At 38.5% G+C, this 24,544-nt stretch overlaps 1 protein-coding gene across 5 annotated transcripts in view; it reads right to left on the minus strand.

The window, feature by feature from the left end:
• Positions 1-24,544, minus strand: part of DPYD (dihydropyrimidine dehydrogenase) — a 327,299-nt gene that overhangs the window by 27,677 nt on the left and 275,078 nt on the right. For all 5 annotated transcript variants that reach the window (XM_048943871.1, XM_048943873.1, XM_048943869.1 and 2 more), the window contains exon 20: positions 16,753-16,932. In XM_048943871.1, coding sequence (XP_048799828.1) covers positions 16,753-16,932 — 180 coding nt within the window. The remainder of the gene's footprint in view (positions 1-16,752; positions 16,933-24,544) is intronic.

Below are 24,544 nucleotides of genomic sequence, written 5' to 3' on the forward strand. Positions count from 1 at the left end.
TCCTGATTATCCCCACATACAGCGCTTTGGTTCTCAGTGCAGAGCAGTCTCAGAGAGCACAAACTTGGATTTTATTTTGGATTAAATGAAACCTGAATGTGTGCTGCAGCAGTACTGCTAAAATGAGCTCAAGCTAATGGGCATTTAGCTCACGAGGCCAGACTAGAGCTAAAACACAGTAAAACCCCTCTGAAACACATATTGTATGGACATCAGTCTATAGCAGCACCCATTTCATTCTGCAACTCCATTCCTACTTGTCTGCACAACTTCTTAATGTAAAAATAGCTTCTGAGGGCTCTCATTTGAATTACTGCAACTTTGTCCTACTCTTACTTACAAACCGAATTCATCCATTAGGATGCAACGAATTCAGGGGTTAGCTGTCTTATTCTATTTAGAAAGGTAGTGAGCTATAGTCTTTCTAGACTATCCATACTTGGATTAGTCACATCATACATAAATATGTGAATTAGTCACACATATACTACATTACATTAAATTCTATTTTATTTCAGATAGCAGATATTTTTGGAATGCTTCTAAAAATTCTCACTGGTTTTCTTGATTTTGGAGCCTCAGGCTGTGAGAGCTCTTTTTCCCAGTGCAATTTTCACAAACTCCCAATATAGCTCATTTTTATGTCCATCTGTCCGTTGTTCGTGCCCACTCATATAATGCCATAATCACTGCTTCTCCCTTTCTCCCTCTCTCTCGCTTTAATACTGTTGTAAGAGTCTCAGTCTATATTCTCAGTAGTAAACAAGTCTGGGACTGTTCCTGGGCAAAAGGGTGCTGTCATCTATCCTAAAAAAATGTTACAACGTTTTCTTGTCTGCTCCATGGCCTGCACTCACTATCAGCATCCCAGCAATTCCTAGAGAGGCTTTGGAAGTCAGCATGCTCCAGGAGCTGCTCCCAGCAGGCAGCCTGCCTGCAGCCAACCTGCTTTGGAGACTAACAGCTTCTGATCATTGGCACAGGCTGCATGGTGCCAGCTGGCCTCAGTACCCAGGAATATTCCCGGGCACGTTTAATTTGAAAGTACAGTCATCTCTCTACTTTCTGAAGTTAGGTGCCTACAGGAATCTAGTCACTTCTGATGTCAGTGCCCAGGCAGATTGAAGTAAAACACTGTAACATCTAACTAGTTTCAATAAATGTAATTCTTTGTCATTAGGGACTTCCTGGAACCAAACTCACAAGACTTAATTTATAACCATAGAAAGTAAGTCCTAGCGTGGCATTATTTAACAGATATCACTGCAGTTTTTAACATTTAAGGACACATTTTTTATCTTCAAAAATGGGAGAAGTATAAACGTCATTTTCTTTTTTCAAACAAACAAACAAACAAACAAACAAACAATAAAATAAACAACATTTCAGCATAAGCCAAAGTCTGAGATATATCTTCAGTACAGTCCTAAAGTAAGCTGCTTCTACAGGTGTGTCCTCGAGGTACATGATTTCTCAATTTACACCAGGGTTTCCTTGCATAATCTGCATAACACCAATGTACTATTAATTTGGAAGCAAAGCATCACCAGTATAGCATTAAGTTTTCTTTCAGACACATTCTCACAGGTATTAGTGATACTAACACTGGCACAGATAGATTAAAAAGTAATAATATTTTAATTTGATCTCTAAGTGAGAAGCAGTTTAAAAAACATAGTGTACCTTCTTCCTTTCATGGGAACTCAGTTTATTTAATATAATTTGCTATTTTTTTCCTTAGAAAAAAGTTGCTTCAAAGTCTTTGTGTATTTTCCCCTGTAGAAATAAGTTATAGTGGGGGTTCACTGATTCTTTTTATAACAATAAAACAGATCTGAGCTATGCCAAACAGGTTCTAATGGCAATACCAGGAGTATGGACAGTATTGGAGGAGTAGCCCTGCCACCTGGCCTGTGTCTTCAAGAATAAGAAATACTTCGAGAATTCTGGTCTAATGTCTTACTTTTTCTCTGAAAATAACACAGATTGAGCATGCACAGAATCAGCCTGGGCAACGGAATTGGGAACTAATTTTCATTTCTTTTCAGTGTTTAATTAGGTTTTTTGAGCCTGCCTCTCATGTCTGTTTCAGAAGACAAAAGAAATGAGATAAAATGGACACTTGCTACATATTGCTGTCTCCTCTTGCAAAAGTTTTATGCCACCTTCATCACTACAATAGTGTCTGCTAACTAATGAACTCCACCTATCTTACATGGCTCACCTGCTCTCTCATTTCCATTACTCCTGTCCTCTCTCATTACCGGACAGGCTGTTTTGTTTTGGTAAGATTTTGCTAATTTCCTTCCTGTAAAAAGAACAGCAAGCAGCAGTGCAGATACGCTCCTGCAGAGATAAGGCAAAGTTGAAAATGTGCCTTTTAGTCCCAGCATGAAAGGCAAAAACACTAATTGATTCTTAAATTCTGTGGGAGCTTGTGTCACAGCTTAGGACATGCCCTTACACCACCTCAGTCACCTTGGACAGCTGTATTAGAAAAAGAGCACTGCTGAAGATCCAGCAAGCACATGGAATGAATGGAGTCATGGAGTACAGTCTTCACCCTGAGTTTTAAGCTAGCGTGTAAAAACCAAAGGATCTTTGGTACTGACTGTGCTGCAGAAAAGAACAAGACCTGCCTTGCTGTTCTGTCCTGGGACAGCTCACCAAGGGCTGCCACACCACCATCCCAGTTTCTAGCTTGTGCTGGGAGGTGGGGAAAAACAAACATGCTGAAAAAGTGGAGGTGATAGAGGAGGTTAGCACTTCATCTGAGATGGCGGATGGGTCTTCCCTTTAATAGGTGCTGAACCTTGCTGCTGAAGTGATGTGCCAGAAAATGCTGGGAATCTAGCCTAGAAAACAGAGGGAGGATGGGTCTGGTGAGCCTGCTGTAACTCATGCTTTTGAGCATTTGCTGCACACTAAAGTTTTCTAGGAAATAATTACAACTGCTGCTACTTTATACTTTCTTTTGCCTCACAGTGGAAGGTAAATCACTGCCATAAATCCTTCTATATGAATGCAAAACAGAGCTAAAAATGAAATTGATGTCACAATTTTAATTTACCTCTTTCGTTGTTAATTTATACGCAAGCAGTGTGCCATAATTTTCCCTGGAAAACAGTCTAATTCATTTTAAGCATCCTCCCATGAAAATCAGGTGCAGGTACTCTGGGTTTCATGTTGTACTTTTGTATATATTAATGGATGTATATTATCTCTCTCTTTTTTTTTTTTTAAGTTGTGGAAAAGAACGTACCCCTATAGTGAGACAAAGCAATGCAGATTTCAATGTTAATCTGAAGTTTCTGATTGCTGTTATATAAGATGAAAAATAACCTAAGTAGCCATCTTAGAGTCTTACTATCCTTATGTATATGTGCTATCAGGAGCAAAAATAAAATCAAACTTTGGCCAAGCTCCCTTCACAACTAGAAACTTGGTTCCAGTGAAAACCACTAAGCTAAATGTTATCTTTCAAGAATTCCTCTAGAACTTAAGCCCAGACAAACACTACAGCATAATATTTTTCCCTCTCTTTCTAAAGTACGCTTTACATGCAGTGGTCAGGACCAGGACATGAGATCCACCAGCTTCAGGACAGCAGGCTTCATGGTGAGGTGGGCAGGAGCTGGCAGGAGTGCCATGCAAGCTGAGCCAGGAACAGCCACTATGGCTGTTGTGGGACAGAAAGCACTGAAACACTGTGAATTCTTTTCTGTGATTTCCATGAGACTGTTTTCCAAGAGAAGAGTTCATGTGTATCATGCTCCATCTTATTTTGGAGAGAAAAAATACCCACAATTTGGAATGAAAATTTTGAGGTGCAGAAATTCTATCTGGGAAAACGTAGGTAAACTATGCTACTCTATGTCTAGTCAGCACATTATCCTGCTGCCCACTTTTATCTTTAGAATGATCATTTTGTACAATATTCACCTCTAAACAGAAACATGAGGGCAGCATGACTGAGACAAATCATGTTGTTTTCTCTGCTGGGTTTCCAGAGAAAGAGGACAGATTTTGGTTTGAAACTGATTTCAGATTAAACAAAATATCTATAATTAGGACATCACCATCACTGTATTTTATCTTTCATTGTAACGTTGCTTAATTAATTAACATTTCAATATATGTGAGTGAAAACTTTCATGTCTCAGCTAAAATATTTTCGCAAAACCATTCAAAACCTTTTAAAAATAATCAGAATCAGATTTATACAGAATTAGCAAATACTAAATAGTTTTCAGCAAAGTTCTGAAACTATGTGTATTTAAACAAATGTTTACAGTTACTGTTAAAATCAGATTTCTTCTTAGTTTTCTTAACTCTAAAAAATAACTCTACCTCTTCATAACTGTAATGGCCAATTAGAAACCAAATGCTAGGAAACTATCCCAGCCTAATATTTTAATTCAGTTCAATAATTGTTCAATACTTTCTATTTCTTTGCATTATTTTTACTTTATTATCCTTTTATAATACCCTCAAATATATCTATAAAACTTTACAGCCCTTTTCTAGAGGCATATGGTGTATGTTGTGAAGAGAAGCGTGTTTATGAGCTGCAAGAAAGGAAGAAAATTATATTGCCCTTGTGGGGCTGAGACAGAGAGAGCTGACAATAGTTATGAGCAGACGTACTGTTGTATCCACCACTACCTACCAAAGTCTTAATTCTCCAAGTTTTCATTGCAAGAGAATTGTCTTGGACACTGCACTATGGAATTACCTTGTAAAGGACTGATAGCACTGTACAATCTCCTGGTGCTCGAAACTGAGTCACGTAGTGCTGCAACACAGTCCTTCCCACTGCAGTACCAGGCTAAGTGGGCACACCTTGCCTTGAATGAATTTTAACTGAACTGACATTAATTTCACTAGAGATGGGGAAGTCAACATTCAGCACACCTAGGCACTGTTGAAGAGTGACTTGTCGCATATTGACCCAGCTCCACTTTCTAAACAAACATCAGTCAGTAGGAATAGTCTCTAATAGCAGAGGCTTTGAGTTAGATGTCCCTAAAGGTTTTGGTCACAGTTCTCAGATCTGGGTTTCTAAAACAAACTTTCAGAATGTATAAGAAGCAAATCATGTTTTTCTAAATGGAGGCAGACTTATGAGCTTTTCAGACTGTAAGTTCATCCTCAGTGTGGTAATAAATAACTTTGCAAACAATTCACATTATGTAGACTAAAGTACATCAGAGATAAACAACAGAAAAATAAATTAAGTCTTACGGAAAACTGTAAACACTAACTTTCTCCTCCATCTGCTTTCTCTTTATAATTAAGGCCAAAATCCAGCAGGCGCAGAAGTCCACCCACAGATCAGACACGGAAGGTCAGAACCATGCTATGACAAACTTGCTAATAAAATGCCTGCAGTCTATCAAATAAATGATTATGACTCTGCTGTGAAGAGAAAGAGAGGAATCCTGGAGCATGAGACAATAATTAAATGTGCTCCGTACCACCCAGAGCAGCAGCCCCAGAAGACCATGCTCCCTCTTCCCGGATGCTCTTTTATAAATGTTGCTTATGGATACCACGCTGACGCTACATTCACCAAAGGATTCTTGGTGCTGTTGCTTTAACAGGTACGTTTAGAGGCTTCACAATGTCATTTATGCAAATATAAATGGCATGTGAGTTGTTCATAGCTTAGTGATGCATTCCGAGTAAAAGAAAACATGTAGAAATATTTGTGCTCACAGGGCTTTGTGGTTTATGTTGAGCTTCCTGGTTTTCATAATGCAAATGGAAATTTTTGAAATGGACACTTCAAGATGTCAGAAGCTGTCAGCATTTGAAAGAAGGCTCAGTAAAGGTACTGAAAAAAGGCTGGTGAGCCTGGGTTAGACTTCTAGCCTGGAACTGGAAAGGATGCATTTTTAGCATATCTTCTATATCTTACATGAGAACATAACTATTCAGCAAATAGTAAGTAATGATTAGCATTTAGGACGCATTGCTCTATGGCATAAAGACGGGTAGTATAAACAGAATTATAATGGATAGGTTCTAGAATTGATCTATTTTAAACTCAACTGCAAGGTCTTGGATGTAAAAAAGATGTAGAAAAAACATGCACTATTTCAGCGCTTTGCTTCTGGGTTTCTTATGAATCCAGACACACTGTATGAAACAGCAAGGTATTTGATAATTTTTATGTATAAATAAATCAGCAACTTGGAAGAGATACTACATAGTAATAGCAAAATACGCATTAATTATTCCAAGCAGACAAATAGGAAAGAGACAAAATGTATAACAAAAGAATAGATATGCAATATGACATATCCTGAGTAATGTATGGGCTATAAAATGACTTAAACTCAGTAGTTCCAAATGTAGCTATCAAAAACAGAGATGTGGCATAAAGAACAAAACGGAGCTATTTCATTAAAACTTGTCTGCTGAGTTGAATGAAGGGCGAACAAGGTCTTACCTATGTGAGGATTAGACCCACCTTCTTAATAACAGCTAGTGGAGGTGTTCTTAAACATCAACCATCGGAGTACCCAAGTGCAATCAGTCTGAATGAGATCCCAGGAAATCAATAAAATTCTTGCCAGGCCCCTTCAAACTATTATAGAGCCTCAATGTGCTACAGAGCTGCAGATTACAGGCTGGCTGTAATTGCTCCCTGGAACAACCCAAACACGGTTCCAGGGCCTTAATGAATTCTGTGCAGCATGGATAGATCAGCAAAGTACAGAAACCTCTTTTCTCAACTCCTACATGTAGAAATGGTGTGCCCAACGTTTCCTTTCACTTACAGGAGGCAGTTGCCCTCTGCCAAAGTATGACTAATGTGCAGTGAAACAGAAAGACATTTTTAATCCATTTGTCTGTAAAACCCCAGAAACTGCCACTCTTGGAGCTGAGGCGTACATGTGATTGGAAACAGATGATTACAGAAAAATCTTCACTGTTTTTTTTTATAGCAATGAAAATAAAACGCGTGGCAAAGATCATAATCAAGATCCTTAAATATGTTCTTAATCTTTAAGCAGAAAGACATTTCAATTGCACATTGCCAGGTACAGCTGGCTCCAATGGTTTACACTGAGCCACTGAAACACTCTGTTAGGATGCAGTGGCTCCCAAGGATAGCTGCTAGGGCTCAGCTGAAATGCTCAAAGGGCCATATGCTAGCACGTGCCTATCAGACAGGAAAAATCTAAAGCCCAGCACATATACCTGGCAACCTGAAATGTCTCCTGGCAGGATTTTGCTAGACTTCATGCATTCAGGTCTTAAAAGTCCTCCGTCCCTTTAATCTCAGCAACACAGCATGAAGCCTCCATCACTTCAAAAAGACTTGCCTTCCAATCAGGATATTTTTTCTGCTGCTTTTCCTGAACACGTCCTTTTCTTTCAATTCAGTGTTGGCAAAATTTTTGTTCTACATCATAAAATTCCTTACTCTCGATTGATTGTAAACTTCAAATATTTGTAGATTTGAGTTCTTCACCCGTTATGTTTCTGTGCATCCTTTAGAAAGGACATACAGACACTTTCAAGTTTAGTTTCTTTAGCCTCTCCCCATAAGTCACTCCTGGATTTCTGATACATTTGTGCCTGTGACTACACTTAGGGCTCCTAAATAAACCTGTTCTGAAAACAAGAGATGTTTTGGCCAAGAAAATAAAGTGAAAAGTCATAAAATCTCTCTCAAAACTAACCCAAGAATAATACAGTTATTAGAAAACAGCCCGAAAAGCAATATTTAGTCTGCTATAGCCAATTCTACAGATTTTGTTTTGTTTTTTCCTTATGTGAGCATTGTGGCTCACAAAGCACCTTTCTAAGTAGACAGCTTCCTCAGGTGCTTGAGAGGTAATTTTGTTTCAGAGTCTAAGATCCCAAGTCTTTGCATGCACATCAGTAAGTGCATCTGTGACTAGTACTACAAACAAAATGGAACACGTAAATAAACGAAGCATTTACTAATAATAGTTACCTGGAGGTACAGAAGAGACATTTTTGTTTGGCTAGATATTTGTAAGTCATCTGAATATTGGCAGGATATAACCTACATCTCCTTAACACTACACCTCAGATAATATCAAGTATTTTACCAGTGCTTAATGAACAATAAAGGTAGTTAGAACTACTGCTTAGAAATACACAATATTGTTTATAAATGGCTTGGCTCACTAGGGGTAGATTCTAGAGGAAGAATTTCATATCATCAGGTCCTCAGACTTGTAATTATAGCTTACATTTTGAAAGGCACAACCTTGCTCTCACAGATGAAATTTGCATCAAAATCTGCACTTACAAAATCAGAGAATGGTTTTGCACATATAAATTAATTGCTGACGTTTTCTGGTGCTTGAACTGCAGACAATTAGCTCTCAGTCACTACTGACCGGGGCTTTGCCCAGCAAGGATGCAAATGCAAAAAATAAGGCTCTGCGACTAATACCAATCCCATGAATACTGCAGTGTCCTAAACATCGCCAAACTTGGTGAGTTTCAACTCACAAAGAAAAATCTCTTTGGCTGTAAAAGCTGATACAAAACCAAAGGTTGGAAGAAGAGGGTGGGGGAAGGGGAGAGGGAGACTGATTTGCTTTCAATGAATATGAAAAAGCTGATCTCTGCCATTGAGCAAAATTCTTGCACCAGCAAGTGCTGACTGATTGCCATGAGGAATGCTTTATCACCAAGATCCAGACACCCTGTCATATGGTGATTATTATTCCTGTCATGACCCTCTGGTCATCAAGCCACAGTGTCTTTTGTCACGAAACAACTATCCAATAAGGAATAATCTAGGAATAAGCCTGTGGCATAATATCTTCTACTTGCTTATACACACAGCAGGAGTAGGAAAATCTTCTTCCTATGAGTTATTACCTGCTCTAATCCACTTTGGAAAATAGCAGTATTTCCTTAATTTTGTGAAGCACGCAAACATATTTTTCACAAGCCACAGCAAGCTGAATAACTCAGCCCAGAGCTGAAATAAAATCTCAGCGTTCTCTGAGGTAGAGACAAATAGTCCAACATCACCATCAGATCCACACAGAAATTATCAAACGTTCCCATTAAAACTTAATAAGGACATGTAAAGGCTGAATTGGGCACCATCTTGTTCTGCTTTTAATCTTACATTGTCTACAAGGCCGAGGTCTGGCCTAAATCCTGCTTTTGGAGCAACAGCTCTGACACACAGGAGCAATGCATGTTCAAAGCCCCAACAAACACATGTACCACCTACCAATCTTAGCTCTGTTTTCATTCCTAAATGCTAAAGCAACACTAAATTCTTCCCCATTATCCATATTAATATTATCTAACTATATAGTTCTGCAGAACTCATCAAAGCTTCTGTGCATTATTTCCCTGACTTTTCTAATTCTGCTCTCTGAGAATGGAGCCAGCGCTCTGCAATCACAGACAGCACACTGCACTGAAAGCATCCCAGGAGGAAGGGCTGGACAGCCCTGCTCCAACAGCAGACAGGAGAAGCCATGTCTGGCCATGCCAGCCAATTCTTTTCACGTCTTTTCTGTCCTTATTGCTTATGTAGATCACCTAACACAAGGACTGTTTTGAACAGTTTTATCCAACCAGCAAGATAAGTAACAAATACAACAATACACACGCAACTGTACAGAATAAAAAATTAATGGTGTTAGAGGAGGATGATGCACACAGACATTAAGTGTGACACTGGGGAGGAAGTGGGGGTAAGTGCGCATGGTTAATATGAAAAGATGTCAAAAAAAAATGAAGCATAATAATAGTGCAATTTATCCTTGCTAAACGTACTGCGCCGTGCTATAATTAAATATGAAAACCTAAATTTATCTCTATGTTCGGCTGTCATTAACTTAACAGGGAGTGCACATGTTCTAATCTAATGGCTGATTTTTTTCTCCATGTGCAGCATATTAAAATGTATATTAGCCTCAAGGTGCATAAACACAAAATAATAGACCAAAGGTTTTGGCCTGTGGAGAAAAAAATCCATGCTCAAAGGCCGTCAAGTAGCTGGTGATGCAGGGGAGACACTCACTTAGCCTCATTAAGCCAAAGCTCTCTTTTGCTTGTCTTTTGTTCTGCATGACAGCAGCCTCTTTGTTGTATAATAATTCATTCCAAGTTCGTTCCAAGCTACCGAAACTGGTGAACTGTGGCCATTTTAATGAGCAGTATTGGTGGTATGCATAATCTGCAAGCCACGTGGACCAGGCAATCACAGAGCACTGCAGCCAGCAAAATGAGATACTGTCGAAATCACAAATTTGTCAAGTTGTTTTTGGACAGGGTATTATAATAAGCATTAAAATATGCATCTTATTACTCTGCATCTGCCAGTCAAAGATCACTGTAATGAATGCATGCTGCAGGGTATGACCAGGCCATTTTCCTAAGTAAAACAAACTGCAGAGTACAAAAAAAAAGAATTATGTATTTTTGGCAGTGCCTGGATTTTTTTTAAATCCTTTTGCAACAAGAGCTGGATTTTCCCGGCATGGTGTCTGTTGCCAGCAGTGAAAGCACTAAAACCAACACAGCCAAGGAGTTAATGTGAATACACTGTTTCTTAATAGCCACATTCACTAGCTGTGAATATCAAACTTTAAACTCAGTGCTTAAAGCAAATTTAGCATACAGTACATATAAAACCTACAAAGATTAAACTTCTTACCTTTACCTTAATAATCCTAGTTACTTTTGTTTTATCAATTTCTACTGAAAATGGCTTCTCTGTTAGGGAAGATACATTTTTTATAAGAAACTGTGGACTGCATAAGAAACAACACTGTAGATAATCACAACATAAACTTCCATAATAGACCCGTTAAGAAAAAACTGACGTTAAGAGAGGCTGTTTCTTCACATATTGTTGAGGTTAGTGACTTTTATCTAGCCTTGCAAACTCTGGGGGATTTATCAACAATAACAAAGCCACGTGACTGGTACAGCAGGGTGCAGAAGGTTGCTCTGCTAGTGCTCCCTGGACTACTCCTGAGGATGCTCCGCAGACAGACCATCAGACTCCCATGGGGAGCCATGTCTGGGGAGGCCCTTCTCCACCCTGAGAGAGAAAGTGAAGAATGGAGAGAGGGGAACAGGAGGAAAGGACTTAATTTTTCATCTGTCTGCAAACACATTTATGTAAAACCGTATTTTTGGTCAATCCAACAAGCTAAAATAGGCTAAAATAGCCCCTGAGTGCGCTGATGCACAGTCCCTTTAACACCCTAAACAAAGAGCCCTTCTTTATCAACAATGACTTACACTTAGAATCATACAATCATTAAGGTTGGAAAAGACCTCTAAGATCAACTAGTCCAACCATCCACATACCACCAATACTGTCCACTAACTCATGTCCCTTAGGAAGCTGTGACTGGCTAAAATCTATATTTCAGGTGCAAGCATTCATGAATAGGAAATGGAATCAATAGCATCAGCCTAAAATTCATCTATTCTGTCTGAATCTTCAGAACTGCTGATGGGAGTAAAGGAAGAAAGGTTTGTTTTGTAATGTGACCTCTCAACTACCATTTGATGAAGCGGTCTGCGTTTCTGGCCAATGGCAAGTGCTGTAAACAAGAGGGCAGTTCTTCACCACTGTGGAAAACTGTCTTCCCAAACAACAGTTCACAAAGGGCACTTCCAAACATAAGGAGTGATCACCTCTGCTCATTGAAGGTCGTCAGAGGTCTTGGAGAATCTGAAAGCAGCCAAAACTTAGTGCATGCATGGCAACAGTGTCCTTATGTAGCTGGCAGTTTTCTTATATAATAAAAGAGCCGATGTAATATCTTACATGAAGCCTTGAAGGTTTTGCAAAATTTTCTCTTTGCCCTGTAAAAGCCTGTTTAGATTTGACTGCAATAAAGTTAAAATTCAGCAGGCTTCTACTACTCAGAAGAATCAGCTTCTAGTACCCATTGATATGCAATGGAGAGCATGTTTAGTCATAACAGGAAGTCCTTGTATTTAGGGAATAAAATGAGCAGTCTGTTAAATTTAAGTTACAAGAATTTTCTATGAAGTTCTTACACTGAACTGTGCATGCTCAGGATCACTCTCTTTCACCTCTTCACTGAAGACACTGTCTATGTTTTTACCAGATATGGAGTTTATGTTTGCATTACAATACAATCCCAACAGATGAAGATGATCACTAGGATAAAGAGTTGGTTTGGGTTTTGGATAATTCTGAAATGAAGACACTTCAGTTGTTTTCCTTTTTAACCTTTAAATACAACCAAACAAATGCCATTGGTTTTCAAACTTCTGGTGCTGAAGGAAAGGTATGAAATGTCTGTACATATTTACTCTTTCCTATAAACCCATAAACTGCCACATGTACCTGGCATGTGCAGAGACCACTGTGTTAAGTATGATTTTTATAGCTGACATTAGGTGGAAGTTTATAGAGAAACACTTCTGTTGCCATCAGCTGACACCAGTGTATTTCTTGGACATAATCACTTCAGCTCCCTGGAGTAAGATCAGTGAGCAACTAATAAAAGATTCCTGCAATAAACAGACAAGGTGAGACAGTGACTACGCAGAGGAGATCAAATTGCACCTCTGGGGAATATTGTACCCTGTCTAGATGCCTAGTGCAAACACAGTTATCTTTATCACTCCTGTTGATATATCTTCCTAGGAAACTCAGAGATATTATTCCAAAACACAATTCAGTTAATTTGGAATTATGAGATACTGTAAATGTATAAATATATTAAAAATCCCTCTCTTAAGCAGTCACCCTAATAATTTCAGGTTATAAGAGCATGCTTAATTGTCTGCCTCACTGCATCATGCTCTGATCTCTATCTAAATTCATGATGAGGCAAGCGTGCTCTTACAAAAGTTCTTCCTTGATGGAGTCAGTGAGAAAGAAGTGTGGTGTCACCATTACCTTGCCACTCTCTCATCTCAGTGTCTATATTTGCAAGCTGAGATTATAGCTGAGACAAGCTGACAAGGTTTATTTCATGCATTCAATGGAAAGGTGATTCAGAGGGGATATTAATGACAGCCACGTGTGTCAAAGTTTCAAATGTCAGGTCCTCTCAGAAAAAAACACCTAAACAAGCCATCAGAAAAGCAGTGAGGAAGGAAGCCCTGAAAACTGGCTTTGCCCACTTTTGTGAGGCTGATGCAACATGTATGCTAGGAGTGTCTTTGGAATGGCTGTGGGTAAGGCTGCAGTCCTAGTAAAGTGTGAAAAAAATTAGTGGAGCTATGCGAAGCTATGGAAGCCAGTGAATAGAAGCCACAGCTGGGTTTAGCATTTCTAAGTAGGAATCTCATTGATACGACAGGTAGTGTACTATCACAGGTCACATCTTGGGACAATGGCAGGTACTGACTGCAGCAGCAACCACTGCATTAGCAAACACAGAATGCTAATGTTACGGAAGAGCTATTGGTAAATATGCACCAGCTGCCTCAAAGACGATGCATTCAGAGTCTACAGACCAAAAAACACATTATGCAATGTTGCAAAGCCAAAAAGCAGCACTTGAGTTCCCAAAATATTTGTCAGAGCTATGATGCTTCTCATTTGTTAAGGGCTTGAAATTATCAGATGCAAGTATTTCTAGCATTAATGTAAAAGCACAAACAGGTACTGATCAAAATCATTCTCCTTTTAGACGAAGATGGGTGTGTCTGCTCTTAAACTGCTTATTCACACCACTTAGCACAGCATTTTTAGTACTCTTTCTGTTTACAAAGGAAATGATTGTGATAAATGTAACAACCAACAGAGATAACTGTTCATTTTGCCGTTTATCTGGTGTCTGCAGGGCAAGACAGCTTCGCTTTGATGTCAGGTGCTCTGCTTAGAAGAAAGTGTTTACCATTTCATTGACTCTGGTCATCAAATACTAAAAAAATTCATGACAAAATTCTACTGTGTCACTCTCCTGTGGCAACACTCTGCACTCAGCATCTATTTGATGCAGATATGAGGAAAGGACATGAATTATCTAAAGACTAGAGCACTGCTATATAAAAATATGGACATTAATATTCAGTATTGCACTGTGAGTCCACATAGATACCATTATGAACATATTTAATAAGGAATAGGCCCAGTCCTAATTCTGCAATAGGAAAGGCTTCTGGGAAAGGCTTAATGAACTTTTATACAATCAGAAAGCAAGTGGTTCTCAAAGCTTTTGAAAATTATACTTGTTCCACAGTTCCTTATCATTAAATTTTCAATTGCCTGAATAATCTCTATGTTTCCATATGAAAATCAATAGGAATTTCATCACCTACAAAATGGAGAATCGTTCCTTTATATTTTTACGTTTACTGCAAATAAATCAACATTTTTAAATGGAATCTTCACTTTTTAAAATGCAAAACTTCATCAGTATTTGCTGTTTAGCTTCTTAAGGGGCTTTACCAAAGAAACTGCATTTCATCTCACAGTACTGCTAAGAGAAACTTGGACATTTCCTTAGAAGTTTTTAATAACCGGAATGAAGGATTCTGGCTGTCACATTTTAGTGCACGTGTAAGATATGGTCATACATTATTTTTATCAATGAAAACATACACACCACATCAATAGGCTATCTCCTCTTTTTCAAGAGGGAGTAGGGGTGTGCTTTTCAGTGAATTTATTTTAGAAAGAAAGTCAGGAGTACATGTTATTACTTGCTGCCAAGCAAGCTAGATACTTGTATTTGAATCTAGATGGAACTGCAATACTTAACTGAATTTGCTAGGCACAAGTACATGAAATCCAATATTGATAATAATTTATGAAGGTAAGAATACTGATTCCTATAGTATTGCTAACTTAGTTTATGATAACATAATTAGTTACACTAATAACACTGCTTAGGCACAGTGCAGCTAATTATGATATTATAAATATTAATGATATCAAGCCTTTGTATTTGATTGCCCCTAGTAGGATCATTTATCACAGTACTTCCTTTTACCCGTCTGGTGTTATTTTTCTTCCTTTTCCCTTGAATGCTTATTCTTGGACAGTCATCCTGAGCTTCAGTTTAAAAAATATCACTGCTTTATCAATGGTGCAGCTTTATATTTTATTTAGTAGCAATGATCCAGTGATATAATTCTATGCTAAGGGCAATCAAATACAGAATTGGTTATATTCTGAATATCTTGCTCTTTTAAAATGCCTAAAAAAAGCCAGCCAGCCACGATTACATTGGGCTTTGTTTTTCATTCTTTTTCATGTGACTCGTTTCAAGTTAAGATTGCTTTGAATTATTAAGTGCTCCCTTAAAGCATCTTTTCACACTACCTTTTTCAACGTTAACTATTGATTTAGTGACAAGCAGAAAATTATAATCTTTTTCTTATTCAAAAGGACACTAGAAACATCTTTGTCAATGGCTGTCTGTTTAGTAAAATGCAAACTTAATTCCAAGAACAGAGAGTGCTGCTTTAAAGAATTGCAAAAAATCTGTGTCACATGAATTGAAAATGCTGTATTTCTACAGGTGTTACAGAAAGGAAGTTTGGATATAACCCTCTGAGACTGGCTTAACTGCTTAGCTTAAGTAGATGAAAATGAAACTGCTTATATCTTCTTTTATTTTTAAGCAGTGTATTATTCAGAGCTTTAGGAACGGGATTGTCTTTTCTTCTGAAAGGTAATGTTATAATTTTCAGAGCTCCACAGAGAACAACAATTCCGGAGTCTCTAATCTCCTGCTAAATCCAACTCCAGTCATCAGCAATGATAAGCAGAGATTTGGAGGCATTTGACACTCCAAATCCTATTCTTTTGTAATTCTTTACTTTTTACAACATTTTCAACAGTGTTATATCAGATTTTTAGAAGGATAATCAATAGGCATGATGTATAACTGAAATCAGTCTTCAAAGGGATCCCCTCTAGTAACCAGAAACAAAAGCTCTGCCTCCCCGCTGTGCAGATATTTTGCTTAAAGCAGTAGGCAGCAGGGCGTCAGTAGGAAGCTGGTTACACCTCCCTGCTTCTCAGCAAGGATCAGCAGGTGTCCTGGTGTAGGGGTGAGCAGCACTGGGGCTGCTGCAATCTATTGTATCTGGCAAAAATCTCCAAAGATGCTTCTGTAGTAGGGAACTACTAGAGCAGAGAGGAGGGACAGTCCAGAGGTTAGGAATTCACGCAGACCATAGTTTACATTCCTATTCCACCACTGACTTTCTAGATTTAAATGATCTCATGGAATTTATTAAATCATTCAGTTTTTCTGTTCATCACCTGGAACTTCCTGTCTTGTAGTAGGTATGGGAGTCAGTATCCATGACAGACCACGAGGTGCTCAGGCATGATGACTGTAGGATCATCTCCTACTTGCTGGAGCGTTCCAACTATCAACTTGGTTGTGACAGAAGCTGTTTCAGATGGTCAAGTCTAGTGCTAGGGGCCTTTCATATCTCCTGAATATTTCATTATGATGGAACACCCTGGCACAATATCAGTATCTGTCTAAATAGAGTTGAGTTTCACTAAAACAAGCAGTCCAGAAGTTGTTCCAAAGCATTTGTTATTTCACATTCTACACATTAAAACACTACTACAAACAGAGTGGAGACATCATATTCAGAGTAAAAAGTTATCCCATATCAAGGCATTTCAAGTCTGCCTCCTTAAGCTGCCCTTAGATATTTGCTAATACACTGAACAAAAAAAACCAAAAACAAACACAAAGCAATTAGCAGAGACTGTGTACAGTGAAGATGGAAATGCATAGACATATACAGGAATAACAATGATACCTTTCCTATCAGATCAGCAATACTGGATACCGGTTTTCCTTTCTGATGGCGCATGGTTGCAGGACTCTGTCCATCCCAGTCTCCAAGTTCCTCAATGCTTTTCAGGTAAAGAAGAGCTCGCAGTCCAGTGCAGTAGTCATCAATAACAGTGAAATCTTGATTCTGGATTGCACTGCACACCTATGAAATGTAAGTCCAGTTATCAACAATGTCCAGGCACAAGAAGAGCGAGCACAAGAAGTTAGCAAACTTTTTGGATTTATTGATTACTAGATGACCCTCATAGCAACTAAACTGGCAAAGAACAATTGGTATTTATTGGCTGCTTGCTCCTATGTCAGTTCAGGAAAAGAAAGGACTGTGTAACTCCAATTATGTCTAGGTTTCCTGATGGAAGACTTTAGACCAGATCTGAAGGCTGTTTAGAAGCAAATCTGCAGGCCTTGCCCTAAGAGCAACCAAAGTGCAATTCCAGGACTCTGCAGCACACACAGATGCTACCTGCATATGCTGGGTATTCCCTAGCCTGCTTGTTTGGGAAGCACAGATAAATAGATTTAGACCCCAATCAAAGAGAGATTCTGTAGACCAGCCTTCCAGCTCAGAGAAAGGTCAGTCAGAGGAGGCTATTCAGGATCACAACCATTTGGGCTTTGAGTATCTCCAAAGACACTCCACAGCTTCTCAGGGTTTACTATCCAATTGCCCTTACAGTTTTTTTCATATATTTAAATTGAACACTCTGTATTCCAATTTATGCCCATTGCTTTTGTCCTTTCCCTGGATATCACTGAAAGGATACTTTAGGTGCTTTAGAAACACAGGTAGCAGTATAGCTTCATAAGCATACAGAGCAACAATCCCTGATGTGCAAAGCTTAACATTTAGACACAGAACTACTGATAGCATACAACTGCCTGCCTGACAAGTTACAAGGTTTTTTTTAAACTACCCTGTGGGTATCAGCTCTGATTGAAAACCACAGAGATCTCAACTAAACTGACAACAAGTGAATAAAATGCTCCAACTCCTCTGAACACATTCTCATTAGCTAAATCCTAACCCACCAGTGGAGAGATACAGGGTTGGTTGACTACTGTTAATTATCATTCCCTGGAAATACTCATAAATTCCAGATGTGTCAGTGTTTTCAGATTCTGATTCAGCTTTTATTCTAAAAACTAAAAACAATGCTCCTGATAAAACTGGCATTTACATACACACATAATGAGCATAAAATTGAAATAGCTATCTACCTTTGAACATGAATGTATGGATGTGCACAAATGCAGGCACACTCTTTGGATAAGAAAATATACTTCAGACCACGTTTGGTATCAACACAATAATACAGGGAAAATTAAATGCAGGAACTATATAATTCTTTTTCATATTTAAGATATGATAATACAACTTGCAAATTTGCAGAAAGGTGCACTTCACATTGTAAAATACCATACACTATTACTATGCAAGAGAAAAAATAAGGACAAACTACAATTTAAGCAGAACATTTTCTATGCAGTGCATGTACATTATACAAAATCTGTTTTTCTGCAGAAACAGCGTGGGCATTAATTAGGTCTGCTATGCCTTCCTCAGACTTCAAGACTTTTTTATTATTATTCCAGAGAAATTACAGAGAACATCCTAATAATTTCTGGTACAGGATATTTAACTGCAAATCTCAACTGCTGCTTATTTAAACCTCTTTGTTCACCAACAAATTTTCTATTATTTTTGTGCACAGGTACCCCTTTTATTAACTATGGTTAAAAATACTAAAACTGTAAAAAAAAAAAAATATATCAGTCAAAAGCCACATTATGTCACTTGAAATAAGTTCAGGCACTGTTGTCAAAATCTTGAAGTATTTTGACAGGATGTATACACATGAGATACACTGGAGGATACCTGTAATAACCTTATAAATAAGGAGGCTTTTACTGTTTTCTATTTTATGGTGCAGTGTTATGAACTGCAACAATATAAAAATGTGCAGAAGATGATATCACACTAAGACTCACTGGGATCAATCCGAGTTCCATGTGCATTGCGCTGCTTGACTTTAGCAGGAAGCCAAGAAGGTTCCAGAACTGAAGGCAAAATATAGTTGTTGTTTTTTTGTTTGTTTGTTTAAAGAATGTAAATCACTGCACTGAGGAAAAATATTATCTGAAATAGAAAGTCTTAGAAACTGAATTAGCGAGTGTTTTCAGACAACCTTGTTCTTCTGTAGAAGTCTTATGACTGTGGTGCCCAATGGTGCAGATAATTCCCCAAAGACATGCTTTTCACCGATTTCACTGTGATAAAAGCAGGGGAATATTTTTACAGGCTTTTCCTGGAACAAGGAATATTCGAACATCAGTGCATACAAAACCAACAGAAAGAGTTTTGGTCATGTTTCTGGAGAATTCCAGAACATTTTGAACTTCAAAATTTCTTAGGCCGTATATATCAGATGGTGATAGTTGTGTTTTAGTCTTATAGTATCTTCCATTGATCTTCCAATCAATGCAGAAGGCTTTGTTGCCTTTAGAAGAGGTTGAAAAAGAGAAAGGGGCACTGCACAATGTTAGCCATGACAATTTCTACACTACAGAGATAGCTATTTAGCATCACACCTGGCTGCCTCTGTTTAGATGACACTGTGCCCCCTTGTCAGCACAAGAGAGGTGGCAGGGCAGCAGACTCAAAATCCAGGAAAATCTCAGAACTGAGTTGACCTGTCTCACACATCACCAGTGCCCCTGCTTTGGTCCTGCTGATTGCAGTGGGAGCAGGCATGCTCACTCTCCTCGCAAAGCTGAACGTTGAACACTCACTTCTGCTGATATCTTATTTTACAGGTGTGAAGAGCAGCAAAAGTGGTCCAGCTATAGCTGTATTTAAAATGGAACTGCCTTTTGATTGCACCATCATTTAATGTCTTATTAAACCACCTCAACAGGAGATTAATGCAAACAGGGTGCTACCCTGACAGATGCTGTCAGTGCCTCATGCTTGAACCTGATGGAGAGCAGCCCTGTCTGTCGTCGTCCCGCCGTTAATATCAAGCTTTTCAAGACTAAACACAGTGAAATTTATTTCCCTTTAGACCCTGAAGCAAAAGCCTAAACTTCACAACTGAGCACAAATGAATGGTTATATTGCTCCAGACCAGCAGCCCAAAACCTGTGGCCAACAGAAACTGCTTATGGACAAGAAGTGGGTTGCTTATTTGGTTGAACATCCCAGGTTTTGGAAAGCAAAGGTGCTGGGACTTCACGTGGCAGAGACAGCACCTGTTCAATGTCCCTTGGTCCTGCATAATTCAGGTGAATCACTCTTGTGAGTTAATTAACATTCAGCAGTGCACTGACCCAGGCATTCACCTGAAACAGTTAGGTAGAAAGTAGCCTTTTCTTCTTCAGAAGAGGAAGGCCCTATAAGTAATCAAGGGCTTTGCGACTATGTGACATCCTTGACAGTAAGATCCCTTCTTTTTACCTAATTCAGATTCCTCTTTCTTTCCAGCTGTTATCCTTTGCTCCCCAAAAGAAATAAACAAGCCGACATACTGTGTATGATCAGTAATACTGTACCCTTAATATTCTGCAATATAAAACTGTTCAGCATAAGTTGCAATGGTAGGTAACAATTCTAATCTATACAGACACGTCTGAGATACTGAAAGACACACAATGCCTGCTTTGCTGCTGGTAAATCAAACATACACAGCATGATCTCATTGGGGAACGTGGGTGCGAAATGAATCACAGACTAAGGCTCTAAGTAAAACTGCTCTGCAGAATGCAGCAATGGAGGAAACATTCAAAGGTCCATGCTGATGTCTTGCATACAAAATGACCTGTCTGCTCTATTACTACATAAACATAAATAACCAGTCTAGCTTTGTCAAAGGATCTAGAGCCATTACAAATCTTACTTGAGGAACTGGAATAAATTATTAGGTTGTTATTATTGTGTAAAAGGAATATTACAGAATACATGATTTTTTTTTAATCATTCACATCAATCTGAAACTTTTAATTTGCATACTATGAAGAAAAAGTTCATTATCAGTGACAGGTTCTACTACAGCAGTTATACAACACTGTAAGTGCCTCTGCTTTTAGCAGAATCATTACACAACAAAGAGAAGGCAATTTCTGAAGTCTTTCCTGAGACAAATCCCTTAAGAGATCTGTGTAAGAACTTTAAGGTTTAGCTCATAACCAATATTTCTAGCAGGAACAGGAAGAATATCCCCACACTGCATTATCATCCTGCCCAAACTCTGGCATAAGCCAGGGGGCTGTATGCAAGACCTGTGCCATTCACTCAGTGCTCTGAACAAAGCGGCACTGAAGCATTTCCAGCCAGATCATCCACTGAAACAATTTCAATCCAGTGCTTTTCTCACCTTTTCCAATGGAAGATGTTGCAGATGACAGAATAATTTCTATGAAACTAGAAAGAAGAAATCAGCGGGTCAGAGAATCTGGCCTGTTTAGTAATTAGTTGCTTTTCAAGAAGTCTTCTTGGTGTGGTTAGATCTGTGAGAACAAGAACACTGCAATGTCTAGCAGCAGTCATGCTCCTATTTGAAACTGTCTCAAGATCACTGTTACATCCCTTTGCATTTGTGGTAGGTGGTTTAAGAGACAATAGCTTGCAGAAATTTTAATTTTTACACCCTCTGAAATATATACATGTAGCTCTCTTCAGAATACAGGTGTAAAATAATTGTCATCTTTAAGAAACCAGAAGTAACAGTAAGGAGGCATATGGGTGGCAGTGATACACAGTAGAAGTAAGAGGCAGAAGTAAGAAAATTGATGGGTATATATTTGTATACAGAAATGCAAAGCACATAGTTTGACTGTTCTACCATATTAGTTTCCATTTGCTGTAGCTGTACAACATCAAAGCAGTGACGTTCTTATATACTGCATTTAGTGATAATATAACGGGCTAGCAATATATAAATAAATAAATAAATAAATCAAATAAATAAATAAAATCAAAGTGAGAGTTTCTAAGTAGTTTCCTGGCAATTGAGACAGCAGGCTCTTTCATCTGTGCTGTAACTGTGGCAGTGCATTGATTTAAACTCCTTCTGAGATCTCAAATGCTTTTATATTCTTAGGTCTTGCTGGCTGCTTTCTCTTTGCTTTTTTTCCTCCCTTCAAATGATAAAATTCTAGCATTTAGCAGAATGCCATCTTGCTTCCCCAGAAGACGGAGACTTATTTCAGCTTTGGTTCTAAACTGCACAGGATCTCTAAATAAAACAGCTCTCAAAATGCCACCCTATTAGGAAATCAGTCTTTGACTTCACAGTTTCTAATATTCTTATCATAGCAAATGGATAAACAAATATTATTCCTCTTGGATACCCAGGAGAGGTTTTACAATGAATTAACATTTATTTCCTATTAATTTGGCTGTCTTTGAAATATCCAAATGGTAAAGAAAATAATTATGCACTGTTTTGATTTTATATTATAATATATATTCTATTTTAGCATTATCTATCACCATTTTACAGAAGCTTTCTTTTTCTACTAAAATGCTTCCTGATAACTACTGAAGATATAAATCCTGCTTCCTGTTAGAGAAATATTTATGAATGACTCTAAGGTGTATTTCAATGTACAGTTCAGGCTACTGATTTTTTTGTTGGTGTTCTTTTTTTTGTTAGCATCTAAGGACTAAGATACTGGTGGAAGAAGACTGAAAGCATAAATGAATGCATGGTGCTTCAGGAAGGATGCTATTTTTGCCTATCTACCTACCCATATAAATCAACAGCCTTTAGAAAATTAATGTTATTGTTGTGGGCAAAAGCGTGATTTTAATCTGGGGAAGATAAGTAAAATTTTAAAATTATTCTCAGTAGCAACTGGGAAAAACTGACTCAACTAGAAGGGAGATCTTACTGGGCCATGCAATCGATCTGCTGCATAGCCCTCGGCTATGGAAATCACAGTGTATGCTTTCCAGCTCCTCTACAAGAATCTACATGTGCCCAGACATGCAAAGCAAAAAGCAGTACACACTGGTTGCCCAACACAGTGCTCAGAATAAAGTGGAAAGAGCTGCTACCTGACAGAAAGGAGACATAAAATCTTCTCCAAGGGGGGTTTCTGTACTTACAATCTTCAGGATAACAAAGTCCATGGAAAAGCTGCCTATGTAGTGGTGGTTCCTCCTCCTCACGTCTCAGTGAGCACTAACTTAGCAGTACATGAAATGCATAGCCTAAATTATCCTTTCTATCAGTAATTATTAGTTTTGCTGAAGGGCTGTAGGATTAAGAAATATTAGTGGAAGTGGATTATCAGACAAGGTGGTGCACTCTCTGGAAAAAAAACAAGATTCTTTGTTACAAAGAATAAATTTGTAACTGAGCGAAAGCTTTCCAAATATTGATACAGTACAGATGGAATGATTTGATTCATTCACATTAGCTGCTTAAATGACTCTAGAGATATAGGTTAGCAGATGGGATGTTACTTAACAAGGCTTCAGCTACTGGATCAAGATGCAAAACTGATTTGGATGATGGCTGATAGCCTTTTTAAAACATTAGAATTGAGCTACATGAACTAATGAACTACTGTTTGTTCCAAAGTCCAGGACAGCTTTCAGAAAGCAATCTGGTGGACTTCTATACTGTATCTATGAATGTCCTGAGTTGTGGGAAAAAGAAAAACAACACATTTTTTTTACTGAGTTCTAGGCTTAGCATCCTAATAAGCAGAGGGCTTAGTGGCGGCACTGAAGGGGAAACATATAGCAGAAAGATTCAAAGATGCTAACTGCTCTGTGATTTGCAAGTAGGCAACCACTCACATGCGGGCTTAAGAAACCTATATAAAAAAAAGACTGAATGGTAAAACATCATGTGAGTGCCAGTAATGAAATATTCTAGTTATTTTAGTTATGCGAAGAGAGCTCATCAGTGAACTGTTATTCTAATCAAAAGTATAGGCTAATGTCAGTAAGTAATGAAGCTCAAAATGAGCTCAAAGGAGATGAAGGTCTTCAAGAAAACTTGCAGGATAAGTGCTCTACTTCTCTACAGCTCAGATCTTCTCTACAGCAGGACAAAAAAGTGCTGAAGTGGTATTGAGCAGAGCAGAGCTGACATTTAACGAGGATGGGGGCAGGCAGCACAGGTAAGGGAAGCAGGCAGCTGTAGGTGGGCAGCGAGAAGATGCACACAGCTCACTGCAAAGCCACAAAAGCCTGCTGAGATAGGCCGTGAGGAAAAGCTGCCTAAGTACCAAGGTGACATCCTTGCTGGGACCCTGAGTACAGGGCACAAACCTTGTCTAGCAACCCTGGGCACTAGTGAGTAGCTAGCAACGTCAGAGAAGAAGGCTAGAATTCACTGGTATAGCAGGAGATAAGAGCACTGTAAGGGAGCTATTAGGCATGTTATTTGATGCATTAATTCATAGCCTGCTCCAAAGTACCTTTCCTCCCCTAAGTCTTCTATGACAATTAATGCATATTTCATCTAAATACCTAAACTGGACATTTAGAAGTGGGAAACTGGTACTTATCAAAGGATTCTGAGTTATACAGTTCTGTATCCCAAATATTTGAGAAGAAAAATGCAGAAGAAATGAAGAATTTTCAGAAGGCTCCCTGTGATAATAGTATTTTGGCTAATTTTTTTTTCTCCTGTCAACCATCCCTAGAGGAATGGTTATATTTCCTTATCTCACTAGAGCATTCTGTCAGTACTTGGAACAGCAAAGTGGATCTTTATGCAGTAGGTGGGCAAATACACTGA

The sequence above is a fragment of the Lagopus muta genome, chromosome 5, assembly GCF_023343835.1.
Source record: "Lagopus muta isolate bLagMut1 chromosome 5, bLagMut1 primary, whole genome shotgun sequence".
Classification (NCBI taxonomy): Eukaryota; Metazoa; Chordata; class Aves; order Galliformes; family Phasianidae; genus Lagopus; species Lagopus muta.